Source organism: Nesoenas mayeri (genome assembly GCF_963082525.1).
Source record: "Nesoenas mayeri genome assembly, chromosome: 30".
Classification (NCBI taxonomy): domain Eukaryota; kingdom Metazoa; phylum Chordata; class Aves; order Columbiformes; family Columbidae; genus Nesoenas; species Nesoenas mayeri.
In genome coordinates this window covers 1604127-1629511 of record NC_137564.1, presented here as the reverse complement: position 1 = coordinate 1629511, position 25385 = coordinate 1604127, and the positions used below count along the sequence as shown (strand labels likewise).

General features: G+C 58.5%; 3 protein-coding genes across 4 annotated transcripts; all 3 read left to right on the top strand.

Moving 5' to 3' along the window:
* Positions 1 to 601: 601 nt before the first annotated feature.
* Positions 602 to 1805, top strand: MRPS21 (mitochondrial ribosomal protein S21). Its single transcript, XM_080361079.1, has 3 exons — positions 602 to 651; positions 819 to 906; positions 1599 to 1805. Exons 2-3 carry the CDS (start codon positions 824 to 826, stop codon positions 1777 to 1779), a joined length of 264 nt encoding a protein of 87 aa, XP_080217205.1. The 5' UTR covers positions 602 to 651; positions 819 to 823; the 3' UTR covers positions 1780 to 1805.
* A 198-nt stretch (positions 1806 to 2003) lies between these two features.
* PRPF3 (pre-mRNA processing factor 3) lies at positions 2004 to 12837 on the top strand. Of its 2 annotated transcripts, none has more exons than XM_080361075.1 (16): positions 2004 to 2079; positions 3477 to 3647; positions 4542 to 4672; positions 7581 to 7727; positions 8147 to 8230; positions 8337 to 8557; positions 9304 to 9610; positions 9704 to 9870; positions 9999 to 10081; positions 10588 to 10731; positions 10836 to 10935; positions 11277 to 11390; positions 11631 to 11749; positions 11927 to 12010; positions 12100 to 12161; positions 12633 to 12837. In XM_080361075.1, the coding sequence occupies exons 2-16, from the start codon at positions 3503 to 3505 to the stop codon at positions 12777 to 12779; spliced, it is 2055 nt and encodes a 684-aa protein (XP_080217201.1). In that variant the 5' UTR covers positions 2004 to 2079; positions 3477 to 3502; the 3' UTR covers positions 12780 to 12837. The 2 variants fall into 2 exon arrangements, with proteins under 2 accessions (XP_080217201.1, XP_080217202.1); XM_080361076.1 differs by having other exon boundaries at positions 2020 to 2116.
* Positions 12838 to 13258: 421 nt separating this feature from the next.
* Positions 13259 to 25163, top strand: RPRD2 (regulation of nuclear pre-mRNA domain containing 2). The gene is made up of 11 exons (XM_080361031.1): positions 13259 to 13718; positions 16244 to 16373; positions 16892 to 16992; positions 17203 to 17280; positions 17647 to 17699; positions 17974 to 18100; positions 18667 to 18842; positions 19306 to 19585; positions 19880 to 20140; positions 20639 to 20839; positions 21428 to 25163. Exons 1-11 carry the CDS (start codon positions 13508 to 13510, stop codon positions 24004 to 24006), a joined length of 4197 nt encoding a protein of 1398 aa, XP_080217157.1. The 5' UTR covers positions 13259 to 13507; the 3' UTR covers positions 24007 to 25163.
* The last annotated feature ends 222 nt before the right edge of the window (positions 25164 to 25385 follow it).

Sequence of the window (25385 nt, the reverse complement as noted above, 5' to 3'; positions counted from 1 at the left end):
GCCCCCGGGGCCGCTCTCCTGCCGATCCCAGTTCTGCCTTTTCTGGATGTTTTATTTTTGAATTGTGGACAGTGCGACCTGCGGGCGGGTGGGGGGGGGGGTAGAGACCCCCCGGGAGCCCCAAAACCCGGGGGGGACACGTGCCTTTGCTGGGGGGGAGGGGCCGGGAGGGGGGGCTGGTTCCCACCCCCGTGTGCCTGCGGCCCCCAGCCCCCGTGGGGCCGCCCCCCGGCTCGGCCCCGCTGGAGCAATAAACGCCGCGGGAGCGGCCGGGGCCGCCTGTGCCGGTGTCGTTTGTCACTTGGGGGGGGGGGATTTGTCCACTGGTGGGGGGGGGGGATTCGGAGCCGCCCCCCAACATCCCCTCAGGCCCCGCCCCCTGCCCCACATCCTGACCCGCTGACCTGCCCCACATCCCATCCGCGCCCACGAGGGCTAAACCCCGCCCCCTGCGCCGCAAGCCCCGCCCACGGGGCCTAAACCCCGCCCCGACTCCCGCCCCGCTTCTCAGTCCCGCCCACGACTCCTAAACCCCGCCCCCTCGCCCGTTCCCTCGCCCCCGCCACGCCCCCGGTGCCGGGAGCCACTTCCGGTTCCGGCGGCGAGCGGAGCGGCCGCGTCTCCTCCGGGGGCTCCCGACGGGACTGCGACGTGTGTGACAGCGGGGGGGGGGGCGGACGGGGCATTCCTGGGTCCCTTCGTGCGGGGAGGGGGCGGCCTGGGCGGGTCGGGCCGGAGGGGGCGAGGGGAAGGGCCGTGAGGGGCTCGGGTCCGGGTCCGCCCGCCCGGGCTCCCGGCCCACCCGCCGCGTCCCGCAGCGCCCATGGCGAACCACCTGCGCTTCGTGGGCCGCACCGTCATGGTGCAGAACGGCGACGTGGAGGCGGCGTACGGCGTCCTGAACCGGTGAGGGCCGGGGGTCCCGGGGCCGAGCTCGGGGGGCCGGGGAGTGCCCGGGGGGTGCCCAGGGCCCAACGCGGACCCGCCCGCTCTGGGGCTCGGGAGGGTCCCGTCGCTCTTCAGCTCTCGGGAGGAACCGCTGAGCTCATTCACCGGGGTCACTGAGCTCCCGTTCGACCTCGGGAACTGGGGTCAGAACGGGCGGGTTTGGTGCTTTTGCTGTGCTTGGGGATCGCGGAGCCCGGAGGGGTCACCCGGGGCCGTCGCTGCCCCGCTGGGCTCAGGCGCCTCCTCGGCTGCGGATTTCGTTAAATTAAAGTTAATTAACAAAAGCAAAGAAGGAGGCAGCAGCGCAGCGGGGACACGGCAGCGGCTTCACGGGGGTCAGCGGCCGCTGGAGGAGGAGGAAGATGAGGAGGAGGAAGAGCCCCCATCCTCCCGCCCTCAGTTCATGAAGCTTAATGGGGCTCCAGGGCGCTCGTTGCCCTCAGCGTGGTGACCTCCGGGTGTCCCTTGTCACCGGTTTGCGGGAGGGGGGGAGCAGCTGTTCCCTCCTCCCCCCCGCAGCCATCGCTGGGGTGGAAACAGTAACACCCATGTTCACAATACACAAGCGAGGTGCCACTTTAACCAAATCCCTGGTTTTTCAGAGCGCTGGGGTCTCGCTCGGCCCGGCTCTCAGCCCGTGTCTCCCGCAGGATCCTGACGCAGGACGGGCTGGTGGACGCGGTGCGGCGGCGCCGGTACTACGAGAAGCCGTGCCGGCGGCGGCAGCGCGAGGCGTACGAGGCGTGCCGGCGCGTCTACGGCGCCGAGATGGGCCGCAAGATCGGCTTCCTGGCGCGCACCGTGCGGCCGGACCCCTGGCCGGGCTGCTAGCAGGGCCCGGCGCAATAAAAGCCGCTCCTGTTAATCGCTTATTTAGTTGGGCTCGAGTTAATTGCGGTTGATGAGGCGCGGGGTCCCGCGGGCACGTGAGGGCGCTTCCCGCGCGCGAGAAAGGGGTGGGGTGGGAGGGAGCCTGTCACGTGGTGCGGGCGGTGCGCCACGCCCTTGTTTGCTGACAGACCACGCCCACCTTCCCGGCATCACCCGCGCCGGCGTTTCCGCTTCCGCCCGGACGCGCCGTCACCGTCGGGGCCGCCGCTGAGCGGGGCCTGTGGGGCCGCGGCCGCTCCGGTGAGGGGACAACGGGGACACCGGGCGGAGTAACGGGGTAACGGGGCAGCGGGGGGCGGCGCTGAGGGGCCGGGGCACCGCGCGTCGCTCCGCGGCCCGAGGGAGCAGCGGGCCGGCCGGGGGGCGCGGGCTCGGCGGGGCCGGCCGGGGCGGGAGAACCGCGGAGGTGCCGGCGCCGAGCGGCGCGTTTGGGGCGGCTGGAAAACACTCTGAAAATATACATATATATCTATATATTAGGCAGCGAAGTGGAAAACTCTGATTTTTAAAGGAAAAACTTAGTCAGCGGAGCTTAATTTAGGTCTTAATTTAAATCTTTAAGTCTTAATTTAAATCTTTAATTCTGAATTTAAAAAGAACCGTCGGCAGTGAGGCTGGAAAGACTCAATTAGAAACAAGTGCGGAGTGGCGCTGGAAACTCCTTTAAAATAGAGAACTGGGCAGCGAAGCTGGCGGCTCCCAATGAAACACAGAATGGGGCTCATCAAAACAAATATAGCAAACCTGAAAACTTATTGTTTTGAAGAAAATTTTAGGCGGCAAAGCCAAAAACTCAATTTGTTAATTGTTTAATCCCTGCAGGAAGCGGTTTGGCCACCAGGAAGCCCCGTAGTGACCACTTAGTGCCGCTATGTCTATTTGAATGTCTCTTTGTATATTTTAGTGCCTGAATATATGTTTAATATATACTTTATATACCTTTAAAACCTTACCCAGGTTTTATGTTGTCATTGTGGGTTTGTCACCCGCAGCCACGAGACGCCGGGGACGGGTTTAAACTCTTCCCAATAATCGTTATTCAATCAGTTTCCTGTTTAATTAAACCCATCGAGGGGAAGAAAATGTCCATGTGGAGCATGTTTCCCTAAGAAGATTTTCATCCTCTTCCCAGATAAGGGCGACTTGGTTTCTTAAGCTGATTAAGAGCCCCGTGCGGGTAATTAAATCGTTATCGCAGAAGCGCTAACGATGAGCGCGGGGAAGTTTTTGCCTCGAAAATGCCGGGAATTTGGATTTTGCAGCAGTTTAAGCAGCAAACGCGGAGCGGCCGCGACTCTGTAACGACAGCGAAGTTCAAAGCGATTTGTGAAGCTGAGGGAAACGAGATTAATTAATGGCGAGCGCCGGGGCCTTTTGTGCACCTGGTTCAAAGGCTTTTAACCTTGTTTTTCTCCCGAAATGATCAATTATGGACTTGGCGCGTTAATAACTGGAGAAGAGCAGAAATACGTTCAAAACGAGGCCAAGGCGCAAAGCGCGCCCCAAAACCGAGCGTTTTTGGCTCGTTTGCCGCGAGTGAGCGCGGCGCTGGTTTGGCGGGACGAGGTTCGGGTGTTCCCGTGCGGATTGACGCGGCGTTTGCTGCGATTAACGCGGTTCCCGTGTGCTCTCCGCAGGGACGAGCGCGCCGCGCGCCGCCGCCATGGCGCTGTCCAAGCGGGAGCTGGACGAGCTCAAGCCGTGGATTGAGAAGACGGTGAAGCGCGTCCTGGGCTTCTCGGAGCCCACGGTGGTGACGGCCGCGCTCAACTGCGTGGGGAAGGGCATGGACAAGAAGAAAGCGGCCGGTGAGAGCGGCAAACAGCCCCGGTGTGGCGGTTAAATGGTTGTTGACCCGCGGCAGGGTGGGGGGTTGTTGCGTGGGGTGGGTTGTGGTGGGTTAATGTGGTAAAAGCCATAAAATCCCCACCCCCAAAATGGGGAGGTTTTGAGGGGGTTCTGGCTCAGGAGAGTTTGGGCAAATTGGCAGGTGGGACATGGTCCAAAAACCTCGGAACATGGTCCAATAACTGTGGAACGTGGTTCAAAAACCGCGGAATATGGTCCAAAAATTGCGGAATATGGTCCAAAAATTGCAGAATATGGTCCAAAAACCTCAAAAACATGGTACAAAACCTCAGAGTGAGGTTCGAAAAGCCTAGAAAATGGGACTAAGTTTCAGAATAAGTTACAAAAGCCTCAGGATATGGTGGAAAAGCTTCAGAATATGGTACGAGAACCTTGGGATGTGGCACCAAAACCTCAGAATATGGTACAAAAACCTCGGGATAAGTTAAAAACCATCCGGGTTTGGTATAAAATCCTTGGGATGTGGTACAAAAGTTCAGAGTAAGTTCTGAAAACCTCGGGATAAGTGGGAAAAGGTCAAGATTTGGTACAAGTCTTGAGAATATGGTGTAAAAGCCTCGGAATCTGGTACAAAAACCTCCGAGTCTGGTGCGAAATCATCAGAATGTGGCGCAAAAACCTTGGAAGGAAAGATGCATTTAGAGCCTCTTTTTCTAGAGAGATTGAAAGTGATCGTTTAACCGTTTTTTAAAATGTTTTTTTGAGGGTTAGAGCGTTAATTGTGATATTTTTAGTCAAATCCCGGATGCTTTAGTCTCTGGAGCCACAGGGCTCGCTGGGGCCGCGTTCCCCGCGGGATCCCGCTCCCACCGCCACGCGTGTGTGTGTTGCAGACCACCTGAAGCCGTTCCTGGACACGTCCACGCTGCGCTTCGTGGACAAGCTGTTCGAGGCGGTGGAGGAAGGACGCAGCTCCCGCCACTCCAAGTCCAACAGCGACCGCAACCGCAAGCGGGAGCTCAAGGTGATTATCCGTTAGCCGTTACCTCTCGCTCGTCCTCTCCCGTTTCCGCTGGCCGTGCGGACGTCCCGCCGCGCTCTCCTCTTCCGGAGAGGTGCAGCTCTTAGAAGTTCAAGAGAAAAGACCCTTTATTCCACAACAAAGCGCGTGAACCTTCACCTTGCGCTTCTCTCGACCTTTTCCTTTCGTTCTGGTGGTTTTGGCGCCGGTCCCGGTCTCCGCGGGGCCTGCGCGGCGCGGCGGCTCCTCGGAGCTCTGTCTCTCCGCTCCTCCGTTCTCTTCACCATCACTCTGGTTTCACGACGTTCCCCGTTGGGCTCCGTGCTGCGCGATCGCAGGCTTTTCATTCTCTTTTCCATCCGGAATCAACCAATGGTGATTTTTAGCACCCCCGGTGTAGCCGGAGGTTAATTCTTAACCGCGCTCTGGCGTTTCACCCACCACACGCTCATCTCTGTGGAAGCCGCGTGCGTCCCAATGTGTTTCCATCTCCTCCTCTTGACGACTCCGCTCCCGCCTTCTGGAATTGCGCTTTGCTCATCGCTCGGGTTTCAAAATCCTCCCCTTGTGCTTGTTCTGATTTAATGTGGCGCTCTGACCGCGTTTGGCCGCCGGGCGGAACCGTCCTCTTGGGGTTCGGTGTCTCGGGGGCGTGGGGAAGCTGCTCCCTCCACCCCCTGGCGATATTTTCTGTTCAAAACCCGTGTTTTCCTGGGCGCTGTCCGGCTGTGGCTGCGGCTGCGATCACAGATGGTGCATTGGTGGCATTTCCGCCCCGGTAGCTCGGGAGGATTTGAGTCTTCCACGGCTTTTTTTGTTTGAGGTTGTTAATTTGGGGTGATTTCTCCCCAAAGGGCTGTGGGCATTGAACAGGCTGCCCAGGGCAGCGCTGGAGCCGCCATCCTGGAGGGGCTGAGCAGAGATGCGGTTCTCAGGGACACGGGTGGGTTGTGGTTGGACTCCATGATTCTGAGAGGCTTTTCCAACCCAAACAACATTAAAACCGGGCAGGTCAGCTGCTGTTCAGGCTTTTTCCATCTCTCTGGGTCGCTGAGCGGGGCCTTAAACCCCCTCAGTGCCAAAAAGCCTTTGGCCACCTCCAACAACAACGGTGGTTGTGACATTCCCGCGACGTCCCACTTGCCAAACCATCGCCACGTCTCCAGAATCCCCCGTTCCCGGAGCTCGTCCGTGGCGCTCTGGCTCCCACCCGGCCCCGCTGACCCGTGGATCTCACGGCCCCGTGTCCCCAATGTCGCAGCCCTGTGTCCCTAATGTCACGGCCCCGTGTCCCCAATCTTGCAGCCCCGTGTCCCCGATGTTCTTAGGGTTTAATTTGTGCTTTGACGCGGAGATCTGGCCGCAGATGGATCCCGGAGGCCGCTGGGCTCTGCCCGGCCTCCCGCCGCTCGCTTGGCTCCTCGGGGCGAGGTCGTTGCTTGGGGAGCGTCAGGAACTAAACCAAACGGTTTCCACACTTTATACTATGGGCAAGTCCTTTCTCTTGAACTTGTAGGTTTTCCGGGAAGTGCCCGTGTCTGGCTGAGGAAATGTCCTTGTAGGATACGAACCGTTGTAGTGAAGAAGGGATTGCGGCTAACGCTTAAACCGGTGTGTATATTTTCCTTTCAAATAACACCCTGACACACGCTGCGACCACACGGACAGATTGACTGACACAAACCGGGCGCCGAGGAGGCGGAACCCGCCGCGTCTCTGGCTCCGTCCGCACTTTGGGGAGGACGCGAGGGGCGGCGCGGTGGCACCAAACCTGCGGGACTCGGCTGAGGACAAATGGCTGAGGTTTAACAAGGCCGAGTCCTGCGCTTGGGTCACAAACCCATGAATGCTCCGGGGCAGGAGCGGCTGGAAAAGGACCTGGGGGCATTGGGCGATAGTGGCTGAATAGGAGCCAAGGGGCCACCAGCGCCCTGTTGTACCGGCACCGTGTGGCCAGCGGGACCAGGGCAGTGACCGTCCCTGTGCTGGGCACTGGGGACAACAACCCGCGAGTCCTGGGGGCGGTTTGGGCCATCACCTCAGGGCTCAAAATGGTGGCACCAGAATCACCTCAGGGCTCAACATGGCGCCAGAATCACCTCAGGGCTCAACATGGCGCCAGAATCACCTCAGGGCTCAAAATGGTGGCACCAGAATCACCTCAGGGCTCAACATGGCGCCAGAATCACCTCAGGGTCAAAATGGCGCCAGAATCACCCCAGGGCTCCACATGGTGGCCAGGGGGGTGTTGGGATCACCTCATGACAAGAGCTTGAGGAGCTGGAGCGAGTTCAGAGAAGGGAACAGAGCTGGGGAAGGAGGTTGAGGTTGGATCTAGGAACAATTCCTTCCCCAAAGGGCTGTGGGTGTTGGAACAGGCTGCCCAGGGCAGCGCTGGAGTCGCCATCCTGGAGGGGTTGGATACACAGATGAGGTTCTCAGGGCCATGTTCAGCACCAGCGCTGGGTGACGCTTGGACTCCATGATCTGGAGAGTCTCTTCCAACCAAAACGATTCTGTGAAGCTGTGGAACCGCTTTAGCCCCCTCAGTCCAGCTCGTGTTCCGGCCTTTTCTGTCTCCCCGAGTCGCTGAGCGGGACCTTAAATCTCCTCGGTGCTGAAGAACCTTTGGGCACGTCCAGGAGCGATGGCGGCTCTGCTGCCGCTGCAATGTCCCGTCCTTCAGCTCGCACAGATCATCGTTGGTGCTTCTCTGTGGGACCGGGGTGGAGGCTCCGTGCGGGATCTACCAGTGGATTCTAATTCCATCTTAATCCTGACTCGATTCCAAACCGCGGCGCTGACCCTGCGGTGCCGGATCTGACCCGCCTGCTGATTCCTCCTCTTCAGCCCACGCCCGCGAGGAGAGCTCTTTGGTTTCTAACCAGTTTTCTCCTTGTCTTTTCCTCAGGATGTGTTTGGCGATGACTCGGAGGTGTCCAAGGAATCTTCGGGCGTCAAGAAGCGGCGCATCCCGCGCTTCGAGGAGGTGGAGGACGAGCCCGAGGTCATTCCCGGCCCCCCGTCCGAGAGCCCCGGGATGCTCACCAAGCTCCAGGTGGGTAAACTGGGCTGTTCGGGAGTTCTGCCCCAAAACGGAGCCGCCGCGGCCGGGATCTCGAACCCCAGCGTGGTGTCGTCTTTGTCTTAATTCATACAACGAGCTGTGCGAGCAAAAGGCGCCTTGGTTTTGCCTGATTGTTGTTTGCTGCGGTCGTTGCCAACGTTCCTTTCGCAGGGCGAGAGCGTGAAAACATCGAATTGGGGTGTTTTCCTTGCTTGATCTGGAGTAAACGGTGCTGGTGGAGAGTGTTCGATGTCCTCTCTGCAGCTGGAGGGCGTTGATTAGAGAAGTTTGGATAGCGTTTTGGTCTTGCTGAGCTTCTCGCGTTCACTTTCAGCTGTAAAAGGACGCTGAGGGCTCCTTTTCTCCTGCTAAAAGGAATTAAAACTCACTGTCCCATTGTCTGTGCGCAGATCAAGCAGATGATGGAGGCGGCCACGCGGCAGATCGAGGAGAGGAAAAAGCAGCTGAGTTTCATCAGTCCCCCCACACCACAGGTACCGCGACCAACAGGAAAATCCCCCCAAAAATTCCAGCCGTGACACGTTGGTCTAAATGCGCCGGAACAGACACGTAACAAAACCTCCCTTCTCTACCCAACAGCCCAAAATCTCTTCTTCGTCCCAATCGGATCGTCTCCCCATCGGCAACACCATCCAGCCCTCGCAGGCGGCCACGTTCATGAACGACGCCATCGAGAAGGCGCGCAAGGCGGCCGAGCTGCAGGCGCGCATCCAGGCGCAGCTGGCGCTCAAACCGGGGCTCATCGGCAACGCCAACATGGTGGGGCTGGCCAACCTGCACGCCATGGGCATCGCGCCGCCGTGAGTAGCCCAGCCACGAGATTTGGGGTGATTTCGGCGCAAAAGGGTTGTTGGGTGTTGGAAGAGGCTGAAGTGCTGGAGTCACCGTCCCTGGAGGGCGTAAAGACGGAGATGACGTTCTCAGGACATGGGGTGGTGACGGGGGTGGGGGGAATGGTTGGAATTGATGATCTTGAGGGGCTTTTCCAACCAAAATGGTGATTCTGTGATCGTGGAAGGGTTTGGGTTGGGAGGGACCTTCAAACAGTATCCAGTAATGGGCAGGGACACCTTCAATTGATCAGGAACACGTTCAGTTGATCAGGAACATGTTCAGTAGACCAGGGACACATTCAATTGATCAGGAACATGTTCAGTAGACCAGGGACATCCAGCCAGATCAGGGGATCCCCAAGAGATCAGGAACATCTCCAACCAGATCAGGGACATCTCCACCAGACCACGTTGGTCAGAGCCACGTCCTTGGATGTTCTCATGATAAATGGAGGTTGAGGGTGGAAATTTGGGGTGATTTCTCCCCAAAGGGCTGTGGGTGTTGGAACAGGCTGCCCAGGGCAGTGCTGGAGTCACCGTCCCTGGGGGGTTTGAACACACAGATGAGGTTCTCATGGACAGGGGCAGTGCCAGGGGTGGGTTAACGCTTGGACTCTGTGATTTGGTGCTTCCCATGGAAACAAGACTCGTGTTTCCTTTGAATTAACGCCGTATCCACATTTTAATTCCGTGTCTCTTTGTCTCGCCCGCAGGAAAGTGGAGCTGAAGGACCAGACCAAGCCCACGCCGCTGATCCTGGACGAGCAAGGCCGAACCGTCGACGCCACCGGCAAAGAGATCGAGCTGACGCACCGCATGCCCACGCTGAAGGCCAACATCCGCGCCGTGAAGAGGGAGCAGTTCAAACAGCAGCTCAAGGAAAAACCCTCCGAGGACATGGAGTCCAACACGTACTTCGACCCCCGCGTCTCCATCACCCCGGCCCAGCGGCAGAAACGCACCTTTAAATTCCACGAAAAAGGCAAATTTGAGAAAATCGCCCAGAGGTTGCGAACGAAGGTATTTCGGGGGGGTCTCGCCGTGGTGCTTTTCCTGAAGGTTTTGCTTTTTGGGAATGACCTTTTTTGTGCCTTTCCCCCCCGTTTCCCTCAGGCGCAACTGGAAAAGCTGCAGGCAGAGATTTCTCAGGCCGCCAGGAAGACGGGGATCCACACCTCCACCAAACTGGCGCTGATTACCCCCAAAAAGGAGCTGAAGGAGGGGGAGATCCCCGAGATCGAGTGGTGGGACTCCTACATCATCCCCAACGGCCTCGACTTGTAAGCGCTTCTATTGCCGCGTTCCCGTCGCAGCAAATTCGGGGTTTGGTGGTTTGTTTTGTCACGTTTTTGGTGAGGGGAGAGCAGAAAGGAGCTTCGCGATGACCCAAACTCGCTTTATTTTTCAGAAAAGGTGGAACGTCTTCCAAGAAAGACGAATATTTCGGGATCACGAACCTCGTGGAGCACCCGGCGCAGCTCAACCCACCCGGTACGGCCTCCTTTGGCTCCTTTTTGCCATTAAATTAAGCGCAAATTGTTCTGAGTTGCTTGGTGGGGTGAAGAATCGTGCAAAGATCAGTTGGAAAGCTCTGGAAATAGGCGCAGAATTGAGAAAATAGAGGCAGAATTGGGAAAATAGACACTCCGCCCTGGTCTGGGAAATGTAATGTTAGTATAAAAGCAGGTGCGGTTCCCAGCAGCGTTTATTCGCTGACCAGCTCCGCCAGGTTGGTTTCGCCCTTCCCACCTCCACGAAAAGACGCAAAACAACCACAGAGCTTTTTGGTTTTAAAAAAAAACCCCGTTTCTGTGGTTTTGTGTTGGTCCAAACGACCGCAGAGCGGGTTTGTGGGTAACTGGGGACGCAGCGGCGCGGGTTTCGCCTCTCGCAGTGTGGCTGATGGCCGGTGCGTGACGCGTTCCTCGGGTGACACATTTCTCGTGTGACGCATTCCTCGTGTGACGCGTTCCTCGCGTGTCGCGTTCCTCCCGCAGTGGACAGCGACACGCCGGTCACCCTGGGCGTGTATCTGACCAAGAAAGAGCAGAAGAAACTACGGCGCCAGACTCGGCGAGAGGCCCAAAAGGAGCTGCAGGAGAAAGTCCGGCTGGGCCTGATGCCGCCGCCAGAGCCCAAAGGTCAATAGAACAGCGAGGAGCGGGTTCTAAACCTGCTTTTTGGGGGGTTTCCCGTTTTTCCCGTTACCGGTGCCCCTCACAGCTGCTCTCCCCTTCCCCCGCAGTAAGAATCTCTAATCTGATGCGGGTTCTGGGCACGGAGGCCGTTCAGGACCCCACGAAGGTGGAAGCTCACGTGCGAGCGCAGATGGCCAAGAGGCAGAAGTAGGTGGCACCTCATGCTTGTATTTTCCATTTTTTTCATCATTTTCAAGTGCATTTGTAGAGAATAAAACCCTGGCGGCGCAGCAGTGCCGGCCTCATGCCCGGTGCTACATTAACACTTAACCACAACGCTGGTGGCCGCGGCCGTTGTCACTAACGAGCGTTTGCAGGGGCTGAATTGACTGGATTATAGAAACCAAACCCCAGTGCTTTTAATCGAGGTGGAAATGTGCGGCTGCAGCCGCTCGGGGGTCTGGGGATGCTGTTTTTCGGAGGAGCGGGCTGCGTTTTGGGGGCAGAACGGCCGCGTTTGGCTCATCGCCGCCTCTCTTTGCACGCAGAGCCCACGAGGAGGCGAACGCGGCGAGGAAGCTGACGGCGGAGCAGCGCAAAGCCAAAAAGGTTAAGAAACTGAAAGAAGACGTTTCGCAGGGGGTTCACATCGCCGTGTACAGGTGAGCTCTCACCTCGGTGGTTCCCCCTAAATAAACCTGAGAAATGACCTATAGAAACGCGCTTAGCGAGTTTCCATCATCATTAAGGAATCCCGGCCCGGCGCAATTAGCGCTGTCCCAAAAACAAGCGGTTCTGAGGGGTGATTAGAGCCCCATAGGAGCTGGGGAAGGAAACTGGAGCCAGTCGAGCCCGAGCAGACTGATAATAGTTCTATTTTTCCTTTGTGTTTTTATTTTTAGGGTCAGAAACTTGAGCAATCCAGCCAAAAAGTTCAAGATCGAGGCGAACGCGGGACAGCTGTACCTGACGGGCGTGGTGGTTTTGCACAAAGACGTCAACGTGGTGGTGGTGGAAGGAGGTGAGGACGCCCCAGGCGGGTTTTTGGGTCGCGTGTGGCGTTCAACACCCAAAACTCACCCCGAAAATTGTTGGTGGAGGGTTGTAGAAGGACGAAACGCTAAGGAAGCCGTTTGAAACTCCTAAAACATCAAAGTTTAAGGACTTTTTTGTGAATATCGACTCAATTCTTCCCCAGGGCCGAAAGCACAGAAGAAATTCAAACGTCTTATGCTTCACCGAATAAAGTGGGACGAGCAAACATCGAACACGAAGGGAGAGGGTGAGTGGAAACCGTGCGGGATGGGGACATTTTCCTCTGCTTTCGGGACTAAAATTGGGCTTTATTGCTTGTTCCATTTTGTTTTTCAGATGACGAAGAGTCCGACGAGGAGTCCGTTAAGAAAACAAACAAATGCTCTCTGGTTTGGGAGGTGAGTTGTGGGGTCGGTCCAACGCGGGCCGGAGGGAACCGAGCCTTAGGCAGCCGCTGAGGTGAAAACCACATTCTGAGGCTTCGGACGGGGTGGAAATCCACTGATCAGCCGCTTCCCGTGGTGTTTATTGAGCTGTAGGAGCGTCAGCATGGAAAACTTTATTTAGATGGGAGGGAATTGTAGCAGCTGCGATAATTTATCGTTTAAAGCTTCAGATCAGACAAACTGCTGATCAGACTCTTTCCATGGCGTCAGTTGAGATCTGGGCATGGGAAGTTAGGTGGGAGGATCGAGTTTTAGGCAGCAGCGCTGAGGTAAAGTGTTGTTTTAAGGCTTTGGATCAGCCGTAAACGTGTTTATTGAGGCGTGGGAGCAGCAGTGCGGGGAGCTGGTAAGGGGGGGTCGCCATGCTGTGCTCTCCGCGCCTTTCGCCGCGGCCGCGGGTCAGCGCGCGTCCTGTGCCCGCAGGGCACGGCCAAGGAGCGCAGCTTCGGGGAGATGAAGTTCAAGCAGTGCCCCACGGAGAACATGGCGCGCGAGCACTTCAAGAAGCACGGCGCCGAGCACTACTGGGACCTGGCGCTCAGCGAGTCGGTGCTGGAGGGCGCGGACTGAGGCGCCGCGCGGCCCCCGCTCCCGGCGCGCCCATTAAAGACATATTTTTTAAAACAAATCGCCGTGAGCGCTTGTTTTGGGGGCGACGGGAAGAGTTTGTGCAGTAACGAGTGGCGGTGTCTGTGGAAACCGGGGGGCGCCTGTCACGGGTGTTTCTGAGGGAAGCAGGGGAGCGCAGCTGCACTTGTGGGTATGTTGGTGGCGGGGGCCGCCTGCCCTTCCTTTATTTACACAATAAACTGTTTTTTATTTAAAAGCGAGGCTGGTTTTTATCGCTAATTCGGCGGCGCCGCCATCTTGGCGGGCAGCGCAGGGCGCAGGCGCGGGCCGCGCGCGGAGGGGCGGGGCGCGGGGCGGGGCGGCGCAGGCGCGCGCGGGCGGCGGCGCAGGCGCGCGGGGTCCCCGCCGCGGCCCGTGTGAGGGAGCCCGGCACAAAATGGCGGCGGGGGGGCGGGCGCTGCGCTCGGGGGGGGCCGGGCAGTGACCGCGCCGCCGCTCCGGGGTTAACGGCGCTTGGGCCGTCAGCGGGGCCGCGCCCGGACGAGCGGGCTCGGGGCGGCGCCGCGCCCGCCGCTTCGCCGCAGCGCAGCGCCAGGCCCCGCCGCGCAGGCCCCGCTGAGGCGCCGCCGCCGCGCAGGCCCCGCCGGGGCCGTGAGGGGAGCGGGAGCCCCCGCGCCGCCGCCGCCGCCGCCGTGTGAGCGGCTCGGGTGGGCGAGCAGCGCGGGAAGATGGCGGCGGGCGGCGGAGGCGGTGGCCGGGCCTCCTCCTCCTCGGCCGCCGCCTCCTCGTCGGCCGGCGCGCTGGAGGCCTCGCTCGACAGGAAACTGCAGGCGGTGACCAACACCATGGAGTCCATCCAGGGCCTCTCCTCCTGGTGCCTGGAGAACAAGCGGCACCACAGCACCATCGTGTACCACTGGATGAAGTGGCTGCGGCGCTGTGAGTGGGGCTGGGGGGGGACCGGCCTGGGCCTCGGCAGGTGCTGCTCCCGCTCCCGCTCCTGCCCCGTCCCCTCCGCCGCCGCCGCGGGGCGAGCACCCTGCGGGCTGCCCGGGGCCGCGGGGTTCGGCTGCGCTTGACGTGTCCATCCCCGCTTATTTGGGACGTGACATCAAGCAGAAAGTGGCAGTGTGAGCTTGAGCGATCGCTGGGTGTTTGTGGCCGCTGGGCAGGGGTTCTGCCCGACGTCACCTGGGGAGAAGCACAGCCCGTGTGTCCGTGCAGAGCGGCGGCACCGGCACCAGCACCGGCACCGGCACCGGCACCCTCCCCGCTCCTGCGCGCGCTCGCGCGGAACCTCCTCAAGCACCATTTCCAGAGCGGAGGGGGAAACGCGCCTTCAGCCTGTCCCCTTCCCGCGGGCACCGCGCCGGGTCCTGGAGCCAGCGCCGGGTCCTGGAGCCAGCGCCAGGTCCTGGAGCCAGCGCCAGCCGGGGCGAGAGTTGATGTTTCCGCGAGTCCCGTCGCCTCCATCGCAGGACTTGAAATAGCTCTGCAGGACGCTCCCCTCCCGAAATGCTGCTCTGGTTTGTACCGAACCTTTTGGAGGGTTCGGGACGGTTTGTTTTCCCGGAGCACACGCAGAGGACTCTTCTGCTCCTCCGCGTTTGGATGGAGGTTTTTTGTTGCCTGTGGCACAACCGTGTGATTAAAGGGAGGAAGGTGAGAGCCCAAGGGCTGTTTGCTGGTCCCAAGGGCTGTGTACTGCTCCGTACTGGTGAGGAGCTGGTCCCAAGGGCTGTTTGCTGGTCTGTACTGGTGAGGAGCTGGTCCTGTGGGCTGTTTGCTGGTCCGTACTGGTGAGGAGCTGGTCCCAAGGGCTGTTTGCTGGTCCGTACTGGTGAGGAGCTGGTCCTGTGGGCTGTTTGCTGGTCCATACTGGTGAGGAGCTGGATTTTCTTTGCCCCTCAACCCCCCTCGTGTTTGGCTGCGTTCCTCCTTAATCACTTTATCCATTAGCACCTCGAGCAACCCTTGACCGCAGTGCCGCGATCCCTCGTTATTTGGTTACTTTCCACTTACATATTTTATCTTTTTCCTTCTTTTCCCTTCACGTTACGCTGAATTTTCCGCCCCCCGCGCCTCGCGGCCGCAGTTTCACACAGCGCCAAGTGCAGGTTTGGTGACAGTACAGACAGCACTGCTTGTTTGGGGTTCTTTCCCCAACTTCTAGATATTTGGATAAAGAATTTGGGCCTTTTAGAAGAAAAAAAATGCGTGTTGGTACTTAAAGGTGTTGCTGTTGGTACTTAAAGGTGTTGCTGTTGGTATTAAAGGTGTTGCTGTTGGCATGAGCGGCTCCCGTCCCGTTGACCAAGAATTTAACACCACAAACGTTTCTATGAGATAATTGTGTGATAAATTCACCTCCGGGAAGTTTCTGTTGGGAATCTGAGAGGTTTCTTGCAGGAGTTTAATTGTTAAATGTCGTGTTGGTAGTTAACATGGGGACACCACAATGTAAGATTTCCCCTTTCTTGGCCGTATTTCCTCTCCGGTTTAACCCAGGACAGTCTTAACAGTAACTGAGAGTCCTGTTTTTATCACTATTAGCCCTAAATCGGGGCGCTGGATGGATCCAGCCTCGCGGAAAGGGCAGCGGCGTTTGCCTTGAACTCGGGTCCGGGACTGAGCGTTGAGTTTGAATTAAATCCCACAAGAACTGAACCCGACGATGGATTTTGGGGCCAGTTTTCAGGATTTCCAGCCCCCGGGGCAGAGCACAACGTTCTGCAAACAAACCCTTTGAGGGACGGTTTATTTAACAATTACTTTCTCATTTCACAATTATCATCTAATAAGAGCACGCGGAGCTTCTCGGGGGCTGGGAAATATTCCCGGAGCGGCTTCCCCTGGTGTCCTGTGCAAATCCAGCCTTTGGGTTCTGGTTTTGAGCGGGAGGGGGTTGGAGTTTGGGGTTTTCCTGGTGTCAGTAGTGAAGCGACCCTGCAAAACGAAGGGAAATGGAGAATTTAGGGATTTGTAGGTTAAAAAATGTGGATTATTAATGCAGGGAAGGTAGGAACGCAATAGAGCTCATGGGCACTAAACCATTTTAAGCTTAAAAAAGAGGAGATTTCTCCACGATGACTTTTGGAAAACACAAATGAGTGGCCTCTAAGTGGCGAGAGCGGTGTCGGGAGCCAAACGGGGTGATTTCTGTGCTCCCGCTGCCGTTTCTCGCTGTTTGGTTCCTCTCGCATCGCCGAGATCGCCCCATTAGCGCTGGGTTAACGACGTTTTGTGCCCTTTTGAAGCCCAAGCGGGAGCGCAGGTTCGATGTGGCCAAGTGTGCGGGCTGGGGAGGGCCTGGGAATGATTTGGAAAGTGTCTCTGGTCCCAGGTTTGCCCGCTCCGGGTTGATGGAAATCCTGATAAAAGCCCCAAACGGGGTCTCAGTACCGGCACGTGGCTGTTGTGACTTGGTGGCCACACCGAATCTGGATTCTCCCTTTGCCTTTCAGCGGCTTTTCCGCACCGGCTGAACCTCTTCTACCTGGCCAACGACGTGATCCAGAACTGCAAGCGCAAGAACGCCATCGTGTTCCGCGACACCTTCGCCGAGGTGCTGCCCGAGGCCGCCTCCCTCGTCAAGTAAGCGCATCCGCCCCAACAATGAGCTTCTCCCCAACAAGGGCCTTTGGGAGCAGACACACGGGGGGCGGATCCGCTGTTTGACACCAGTTTCTTTCTTTTCATTTGGAATTCTTATGGGTTCTGTTGCTCAGGGCCCGAGGCTGGTGCTGTGGGTGCACATGGGCAGTGTGGGCAGAAATCAGGGCAAAAACTCCTTTTCTGGACCAAATTCCCCCGCCGGACTCTGTTACTCTGCTCTGTGGAGAGAATGATGGTTTATTTTTGTCCCCACATGGAACAATCACTTTATTTTCCCCAGAGCATCCATATCAAAAGCTGCTTTGGCAGAGTAGCAGTTGGTGTTGTTATTTCCCCCCGTGAATAAGGTGTCAGAGAAACCCCATCGCTGTTCCCAGCGCTCGGAAACCTGCGCGTTTCACCCAGAAAAGCTTCCCGCTCGGAAGGTTTTGATTTAAATGCAGAACTATTTCTATTATTGTCCATGTGGTTAAAGAAAACCCACTCTTCTCTTCCAGGGATCCCTCCGTGTCCAAATCTATCGAAAGAATCTTCAAAATCTGGGAGGACAGGAACGTGTACCCCGAGGAGACCATTCTGGCGCTGAAGGAGGCTCTGAGTAAGTGGCTTTTTGCATTTTTTACCTTAAAACTGCTGCCTGACCTTAAAGAAAATGGTGTAAAAAGAGGGAGAAGTGACAGAACCTGGCCGAGGTGTTTCAAGCCAAGTTTCTGTTGGCTCGTTTTAGCGGGCACCAGGGAGCAGGTTCTGTGGGAATGCCGTGATTCCAGGCTGCAAACAAAGCGGAAACCCATGGGATGTTTTCCAGGTACCACTTTCAAAACTCAGAAGCAGCTGAAAGAATCTCTGAACAAACAACCGAACAAACCGTGGAAGAAATCGCAAAGTAAGGAACAGCGGGAGCTCCGGGTTCACGTCTCGGTCCCTGCCCGGGGAAGAAAACCCAGCGTAGCCCAGAGCTCCTGCACCGAAACGCGAGCCAGGGATTTGTAGGGAGGCGCAATAAATATTTGGGGATGCACAGTGAATTTTTATAGCACGTTAAAGCAATAACATTTAAATAAAAAAGGCAATAGCGTAATTTGCTGACCTCCATCACAACCCTTTGACACGGGGCCGTTTTCCCTGGAGCTCCCGGGAAGCCTTTGGTTAAATTATCTTAAAATATTTAGTTTAAAGCTGCCTTTTGTGAGTTGTTTTCAGTCGAGGTGTCGCTCCTTGGTTTCCTGACGCTTTTTCTTTCTTCCGGCAGCATCCACGAACCCAAAAGCCGCTTTGAAATCCAAGATTGTTGCTGAGTTCAGAGTAAGTCTGCAAGTTCGTGTTGGGATCGGATGGTCTTAGGGGAGGAGGAATTTCGGGATTGGTGACAAGAAATGTCCCTAAATCGGGTCCCCTGAGGGAGCGCGGGGTCTGTCCCTACTTTTAGGAGGAGATTTGTGGAGTTACAGGCTGGTCTGTGCAGCCTGAGGGTGAAATGGCAGGTGGGGGTTCAGAGCCGTGGCTGGGAGCGGGGCCATGCCGCCCGGAATGTGCTGAGGCCGCGTTTCCCGTGCGACCGACGCTGTTTTCGCCGCAGCCGCAGTCGCTGATCGACGAGCTGCTGCTGTACAAGCGCTCGGAGGATCAGATCGAGCTGAAGGAGAAGCAGCTCTCGACCATGAGGGTGGACGTGTGCAGCACCGAGACGCTCAAGTGCCTCAAAGGTAAAGACCCGGCGGGGCCAGGGACGCACGCGTGGGGTTGTCAGGGCCGCTCGATTCTCTTGAGCCTTAGACCAGGAGTCAAACTCCCAACGTTTCCCCAAGCAGGAGCCAAAAACATTTGTGAATTCGAAGCTGGTTGTACAAACCCGCAGATACAGAGCCCAGAGAAAGCAGAAAAGTGCGTTTTGGGCTGTTCAGACGTGTCTTTGTATCATTAAAACGTGCAGAGCCCCTTAAATCATTTCAGATTTGATAGTTTACAGTGTTCGAGGCGTCTATCAACAGCTACAGCTTGAGGGGCTGACTGTGGGTCTGATAGCGAGCAGCACATAGGAACCACAGTATTTTCAGTCCTTTAATTGGAAATTTAATTGTAAAACTGCAGAGAGCTTGGAAATACTTGAAAATGGTCGTGGTGACTTGTAGGTGAGTACGGTAACGAAGGAAAAATGAACTCGAGATGTTTGCCTGTTTGAAAATGAAAATCCACTCTCCGTGTAGTTAAAAGAGTAAAATGGTACATTTCCACGTCTCGAGTTGATTTGCGCTGTTCTGTCTCCTCGCAGACAAAACGGGGGGCAAGAAGTTCTCCAAGGAGTTTGAGGAGGCGAGCTCGAAGCTGGAGGAGTTTGTGAACGGGCTGGACAAGCAGGTGAAGAACGGCCCCTCGCTCACCGAGGCGCTGGAGAACGCCGGCATCTTCTACGAGGCGCAGTACAAGGAGGTCAAGGTGGTCGCCAACGTGAGTCCCGTTTCCTTCCGTTTCTGCCCGAAAACGCGTCGTCTTTCTGTTAAAAACTGGAGGAGTTTAGCGCGATGGTTGGACAAACGGTTTCAAGAGACAGTGGAGCTTGGGGGGCTGGTGAGAGGAGACGCTGCAAACATCCACGCATCTGAAACTGGGTTCTTGGGTGTTGCTGGAACTCTATAGGAATTTTTAATCTATGTTTTTATATAAATCTCTCGTTTTCTTTTGTTAGAAGTTTGTTTTTCCAGTGAAAATTGTTTGAAGTCACAGGAGAAACATTTTGCGTCCCCATTTTTTTGTGGTCATTGCTCTGCAAGTTGCACCAAAAAGCCGAGTTCTCACCGCAGGGCGCGGCTGATTGGAAATGAGTTTTCTACATCCGCGCGCTTCTTCATTAGGGAAGTAATTAAGCCATTCTTAATTAAAGATGCTCCAATTGACACTGTTTCTCTCACAGGCTTATAAAACGTTCGCTAATCGAGTGAGCAACCTGAAGAAGAAGCTGGACCAGCTGAAGGCGACGCTGCCCGACCCCGAGGAGTCCCCGGTGCCGTCCCCCAGCATGGACGCCCCGTCCCCCACCGGCTCCGAGTCCCCGTTCCAGGGCATGGGGGACGAGGACGGGTCCCGCTCGCCCGCCGGCCGCAAGGCCACGGCTCCGGAGCCCGTGACCGACAACCGCGACGTGGAGGACATGGAGCTCTCGGACGTGGAGGACGACACGGCCAAAATTATCGGTGCGTTCTCGGTGCTTTCGGACAGAGGAAACGGCCTCACATTGCACCAGGGGAGGTTGAGGGTGGAAATTTGGGGTGATTTCTCCCCAAAGGGCTGTGGGTGTTGGAACAGGCTGCCCAGGGCAGCGCTGGAGTCGCCATCCTGGAGGGGTTGGATACACAGAGATGAGGTTCTCAGGGACACGGGTGGGTTAACGCCTGCACTCCACGATCTTTTCCCAACCAAAACAATTCTGTGAGGGTCCCTTTGAAAGCCCTGTGCCCACAATGCTGGTTCTGCTCTTGTCGATGCAGTGGAGGAGCGGAAGGAGAAGCAGGCGGCTCCAGCGCCCGCGAAGACCGAAAGCGTCCCCAAAACGGCACCGTCTACCATGGCGGGCACGGCTGCGGTGACGGCGACGCCGCCGATGACGGTGACTCCCGCCGCTCCCAAGGCGGTGAGCGCAGCGCCCGTCGCTCCGTCCCCTACGCTCGCCTTGCCCAACCTGGCCAACGTGGACCTGGCCAAGATCAGCTCCATCCTCAGCAGCCTGACGTCCGTCATGAAGAACACAGGTGGGTTCGGCCGCTCAACGAGCCCCGAGAGGAGCTGAGGCCAAACCGTGAGAGCCAGGGGCGGGTTTGGGCCATCGCCTCAGGGCTCAACGTGGCGCCAGAGCCACCTCAGGGCTCAACGTGGCGCCAGAACCACCTCAGGGCTCAACGTGGCGCCAGAACCACCTCAGGGCTCAACGTGGCGCCAGAACCACCTCAGGGCTCAACGTGGTGCCAGAACCACCTCAGGGCTCAACGTGGCGCCAGAACCACCTCAGGGCTCAACGTGGCGGCTCCAGAGGTGGCGGGATCACCTCATGACAAGAAAGAGCTTGAGGAGCTGGAAGTTCAGGGAAGGGAACGGAGCTGGCGAGGGGCTGGAGCACAATGTGATGGAGACTGAGGGAGCTGGGGAAACAGCCGCAAGTTGCGCCAGGGGAGGCTGAGGGTGGAAATCTGTAACAGGCTAAAAAAAAGCCCCTTCTGTCCCCAAACCAGCATGTCCGTGTGTCCTTCCAGGTGTCAGTCCCGCCTCAAGACCTTCTCCAGGCACCCCCAGCAGCCCCACGGCCCTGACCGGCCTGAAGCCTCCGGCGCTGGGCGCCCCGGCTGCTCCCTCCAACCCGTTAGCCAACATTCTCTCCAAAGTGGAAATAACTCCTGAAAGCATCTTGTCCGCGCTCTCCAAAACGCAGACTCAGACGGCGCCGGCGTTGCAAGGTACCAGCCGCTTCCAAACGGGCCGAAACGTGCTGCCGCGCATGCCGTAAAGCAGAAATTAAGGGGAAAATCGCTTATTTGAATGTTTTATGTCTTGGGCGAACACAGGTGACTTTTCACTAGAGAATTTTATTCTTTTCTGTACATCTTCATGTTTCTTCCCTGACGGAAGCGCGTTTATCCAGAACGCCTCAGGGAAGGGCGCTGAGCGGGACAGGGGGCAGACAGATGGTTTTGTGCTTGCCTTGGGCATCCAAAATTGCTGCTTTTAGGGCAGAAACTTCCCAGAGCGGCTCCTCCCGCCGCCCCTGGTGCGCGGGCCCGCGGGCATTGGGGCCATGGTTTGACACCTGGGTGCCAAATATGTTGTAATACATGTATTTCCAGATGAATCTGAGCCTCTGGTGGGTGCTGGTGACGATACAAACACGGCAAAACCCAGTCATTTTCCTGGCTAAAACGGGAAATTCTTGTAATGACTGCCATCTGCGGTCCGAGAAAGCGTGACTCAGGGCTGGCTTGGCTCTTCCCCGAACGTCCGACCGCAACCTTTGGCTTTTCTTTTTGTTTTCTCATTTTCCCCCCCAGGTTTGTCATCGTTACTTCAGAGCGTGGCCGGAAACACCGTCCCGGCCGGCGACACGGCCTCGCAGAGCACCGCGGCGTCGCCGGCCAGCGCCAAGGCCCGCAGCGGCCCCGCCAGCGCGCCGCCCTTCGCTCCCAAAACCTTCGGCTATTCCCCCAGCTCCTCGAGCGCCGAGGTTCCCTCCGCGGTGAACAAAGCCCCGGCCGGACACCCCCCGGGGCTCTCCGGCTCCGCTTTTAAGCCGCCGACTAATTCCCTGGGCTTTCCCGCTTCCCACCCGCCCGGCTCCTCGTCCCTTTTGCCGACAGAAACCTCGCTGGCGCAGCCCTCGGAAATCCCCAAAGCCAAGCTGGAGTCCGAGCCCCCGTCCCCCAGCCTGGAGATGAAGATCCACAACTTCCTGAAGGGCAATCCCGGTTTTAGCGGCTTGAACTTAAACATCCCCATCCTCAGCAGCTTGGGCTCCGGCGTCGCCGCCGAAAGTCACCCCTCGGACTTCCAGCGCGCTCCCGCCGCCATGGACAACGTGGACGGCACGCCGGTGCGCGACGAGCGCAGCGGGACGCCCACGCAGGACGAGATGATGGACAAACCCGCCTCGGGCAGCGTCGACACCATGTCCCTCCTCTCCAAAATCATGAGCCCCGGGTCCTCCACGCCCAGCAGCACCCGCTCGCCGCTCCAGAGCCGCGACGACGGCTACTCCCAAGAGCTCCCCAACTCGGTGCACGCGTACCGGCCCTTCGGGCTCGGCCGGGAGTCGCCGGCCGCGCTGTACAAGCCGCCCGCGGACGGCGGCGAGATGAACTCCTCCCTGCTGGACTCCTCGCAGGAGAAATTCTACCCGGACGCCTCTTTTCAAGAAGACGAAGATTACCGCGATTTCGATTACTCGGGGCCGCCGCCGTCGGCCATGCTGAACCTGGAGAAGAAACCCGCCAAATCCATCTTGAAATCCAGCAAACTCTCGGAAGCGGGCGAGTACCAGCCGGTGCTGCCCAGCTACGGGCAGAGAGCGCAGGAATTCGCCGTGAAATCGTCCTTCCCGCCGGCCATGCGGTCGATCCTGGAGCAGAGCGAGAGCTGCGACGCGTTGGCCGCGTCCCCGGGGATCTACGGGGGTTACGGGCTCCGGGCCGGCGACTCCTCCTCGGACGGTTCCCCGTCCCCCGGAAAGAACGAGGTGTTTTTCGCCACCAACTCGAACCACACCAATTTGCCCAAAGCCGCGGCGCACGCGGGGCTGGCGCAGAAGCAGTACCCGGACTCGCCGCACGCCCTCCCGCACCGCTCGCTCTTCCCAGCGCAGAACGCCCTTTCCAGCCCGGCGGGGAGAGCTCCGGACGCCCCCAAACCTTTGGCTTCTTCCATTTCCGCCACCTCCACCATGGAATTCAAGAACATGCTCAAAAACGCTTCCCGCAAACCCTCCGACGAGAAGCATTTCGGGCAAATCCCCAAAAGCGGCTCGGCCGAGGGGGTGAGTTTGGCCAAGGGGGGGGACGCGCCGCCGCAGGAGGAGCGTTACCGCATCGAGACGCGCGTCTCCTCCTCCTGCCTGGACCTGCCCGACAGCGCCGAGGAGAAGGGGGCCCCCATCGAGACCCTGGGCTACCACAACGCCGCCTCGAGCCGGGGGGGCATGTCGGGGGAGCCCATCCAGACCGTGGAGTCCATCCGCGTTTTGGGGAAGAACAACCGCGGGCACGGGCGCGACGCGGCGCGCTCCGCCGGCTGGTTCGAGGTGGGCGCCGGCGGGGGCGGCGCGTTCGATAACGGCCCCGCGGGGAGCGCGGAGCTGCCCGGGCTGGGGGGTTTCCCCCCGCACGTCCCCCCGCCTCCCGCCTTCCCGGAGAGCGTCAACAACTTCCGCGGCAAGAACTTCACACCGGCGTTCGAGCACCGCATCCCGCCGCCCCCCCTGGAGCACGGCGCGCCCTTCCCGCGCGACGCGGGCGTCCCCGCCGCCCCCGTGCCCCCCCCGCCGCCGCCCGCGCCCCCCAAGGACCACGGCAGCCTGTTCCCCCGGGAGCACCCGCTGCCCCCTCCCCGCATGGATCACGCCAACCCCTTCTCCAAGGACGCCCCCCTGCCCCACGCCGTGCCCCCCCCTCCCGCTGTGGAGCACCCCGGGGTCCCCTTCCCCGCCCCCCCGCCGCCCCCCATCCCCGGGGACCACTCGGCCGTCCCCTTCCCCACCCAGCCCCCCCCGAGCGGGGACCACCCGGGGGTCCCCTTCCCCGCGCCCCCCCCCATGGACCCAACCATCCACCAAGGGACGCTGAAGGAGCATTTCCCCGGACACCCCCGCGACGCGGCCCCCCCGCGGGACCACCCCCCGCCCGTGGGGCTGGCCCCGCCCCTGGGGACCCCCCAGAGGCCGCTGGGACCCCCTCCCACTGCTCACCGGGACGGGGGGGCCCGCGGGGCGCTGGGCCGACCCCCCCGCGCCGAGTTCCGGCCCCGCGAGCCCTTCGGCAGCAGAGAGCCCTTCCCGGGGCTCAAGCGGCCCCGGCCGCCCTTCGCGCGCGGCTCCCCCTTCTTCGCCCCAAAACGCCCCTTCTTCCCCCCAAGGTACTGAGGCGGCGCGGGGGGGCTGCCCGTAGGCATCTTTCTTTTGGATCCTCCCCCTCCAGAGCCCCGCGACCCTTCTCCTAAATTAAATATTCCGTCAGGGTTTCGTTGTTGTTGCTTTTTTAGTTTTGGTTCAGTCTTTTTTTCCTTTTTTTTTTCTTTTTTTCCTTCTTTTTTTTTTTCCTTTTCTTTTTCTTCCTTTATTCCCTTTTCCTTTATTCCCTTTTCCTTTATTCCCTTTTCCTTTATTCCCTCTTCCCCTTTATTTTGTCTTTTTTGTTTGGGTTTTTGTTTCTCTTTTATTCCCCCCCCGCACCCATTTCAGTGCCAGACTAGCAAAAAAAAAAAGGAAAAAAAAGATGTTTTAATGGAAAAAAAAACGGAAATAAAGAACCTTCCAGTTGTAGTTTGAAAAGTTTAAGGAAAATAAATATTTAACAAAAAGCAACAAAAAACCCTCCCCTGGAAACCGGCCCAAGTTGCGCTGTGCTGGTTTTTAGCGGATTCTCCCCCAAATCGCAGCCGCGGGAGGAGCACAGGCCCCCCCCCCCCGCTTCCTCCGGCAAGAGAAACCACCCAAAACCAGGTGAAAAAGGTAAAAACGATCTTCTGCTTTCTTGAGTTGTGTTCGTTTCCCGCCCCCGGGAGCAGCGTTGACTTTGTACGTGTGTGTATATATAATAATCACTTTTTAATTCCACCTCTCGCAGAGCCCGCGGGGGCCTGGCCCCCTGCCCCCCCCAGAGCCGCTGCCCCCCCCCCCCCGGGCCGCTGCCCCCCCCCCGGGCCACCGCCCCCCCCCCGGGCCGCTGCCCCCCCGGGCCGCCGCCCCCCCCGGGCCGCCCCACCGCGGCTTTTATATGAAGTTGGAATTTTACTTGATTTATTTTATTTTTTTGGTTGGTTTATTTTTTTTTAGTTGCTAGAATCCATCATATATGTTTGATAAAGGTGTAGGGTTCAATATCTACATAAAGATTACAAAAACCGAGCGGGTGACGGAGCGTTTCTTTGTGCGGCGGGGGTGGGAGGGTATCTCAGCTGTGTCCCCCCCACCGAGGGGAGGGGGGTCCTTCCGAACCGGGGGGGGCATTGGGCGGGTCGGTGGTGGTTAAACCCCGTTACTCTCCGGTCACCGGGGCTGTAGGAGCGCTGGGAGGGTGACCCGTTCCCCCCTCTTTGCTCGATGGTTTCGGGGTTTCGCCACGGGCGGGCGAGTCCAACGCGGCCTCGGCGGGGGGAACCGGAGACACCGCGCGCCGTTCCCGCCACACCGGGCAGGGGGTGGGAGCCATTAGCTTAGCCCCGCCCTCCTGGGCGGGGATTCCGCGTTATCCCCGCCCCCCTGGGCGGGCTCACGGGCTTTTGCCCCGCCAATGGACGGGG

Excerpts from the sequence above, each read along its gene's own strand:
- RPRD2 (XM_080361031.1), top strand. The coding sequence starts at position 13,508 with ATGGCGGCGGGCGGCGGAGGCGGTGGCCGGGCCTCCTCCTCCTCGGCC. Across the intron at positions 17,700-17,973 it reads AGATTGTTGCTGAGTTCAGA|CCGCAGTCGCTGATCGACGA; the intron begins GTAAGTCTGCAA and ends TTTTCGCCGCAG. Across the intron at positions 18,843-19,305 it reads AGGTCAAGGTGGTCGCCAAC|GCTTATAAAACGTTCGCTAA; the intron begins GTGAGTCCCGTT and ends TTTCTCTCACAG.
- PRPF3 (XM_080361075.1), top strand. The coding sequence starts at position 3,503 with ATGGCGCTGTCCAAGCGGGAGCTGGACGAGCTCAAGCCGTGGATTGAG. Across the intron at positions 7,728-8,146 it reads GGATGCTCACCAAGCTCCAG|ATCAAGCAGATGATGGAGGC; the intron begins GTGGGTAAACTG and ends GTCTGTGCGCAG. Across the intron at positions 10,936-11,276 it reads CAGATGGCCAAGAGGCAGAA|AGCCCACGAGGAGGCGAACG; the intron begins GTAGGTGGCACC and ends CTTTGCACGCAG.
- MRPS21 (XM_080361079.1), top strand. The coding sequence starts at position 824 with ATGGCGAACCACCTGCGCTTCGTGGGCCGCACCGTCATGGTGCAGAAC. Across the intron at positions 907-1,598 it reads GCGTACGGCGTCCTGAACCG|GATCCTGACGCAGGACGGGC; the intron begins GTGAGGGCCGGG and ends TGTCTCCCGCAG.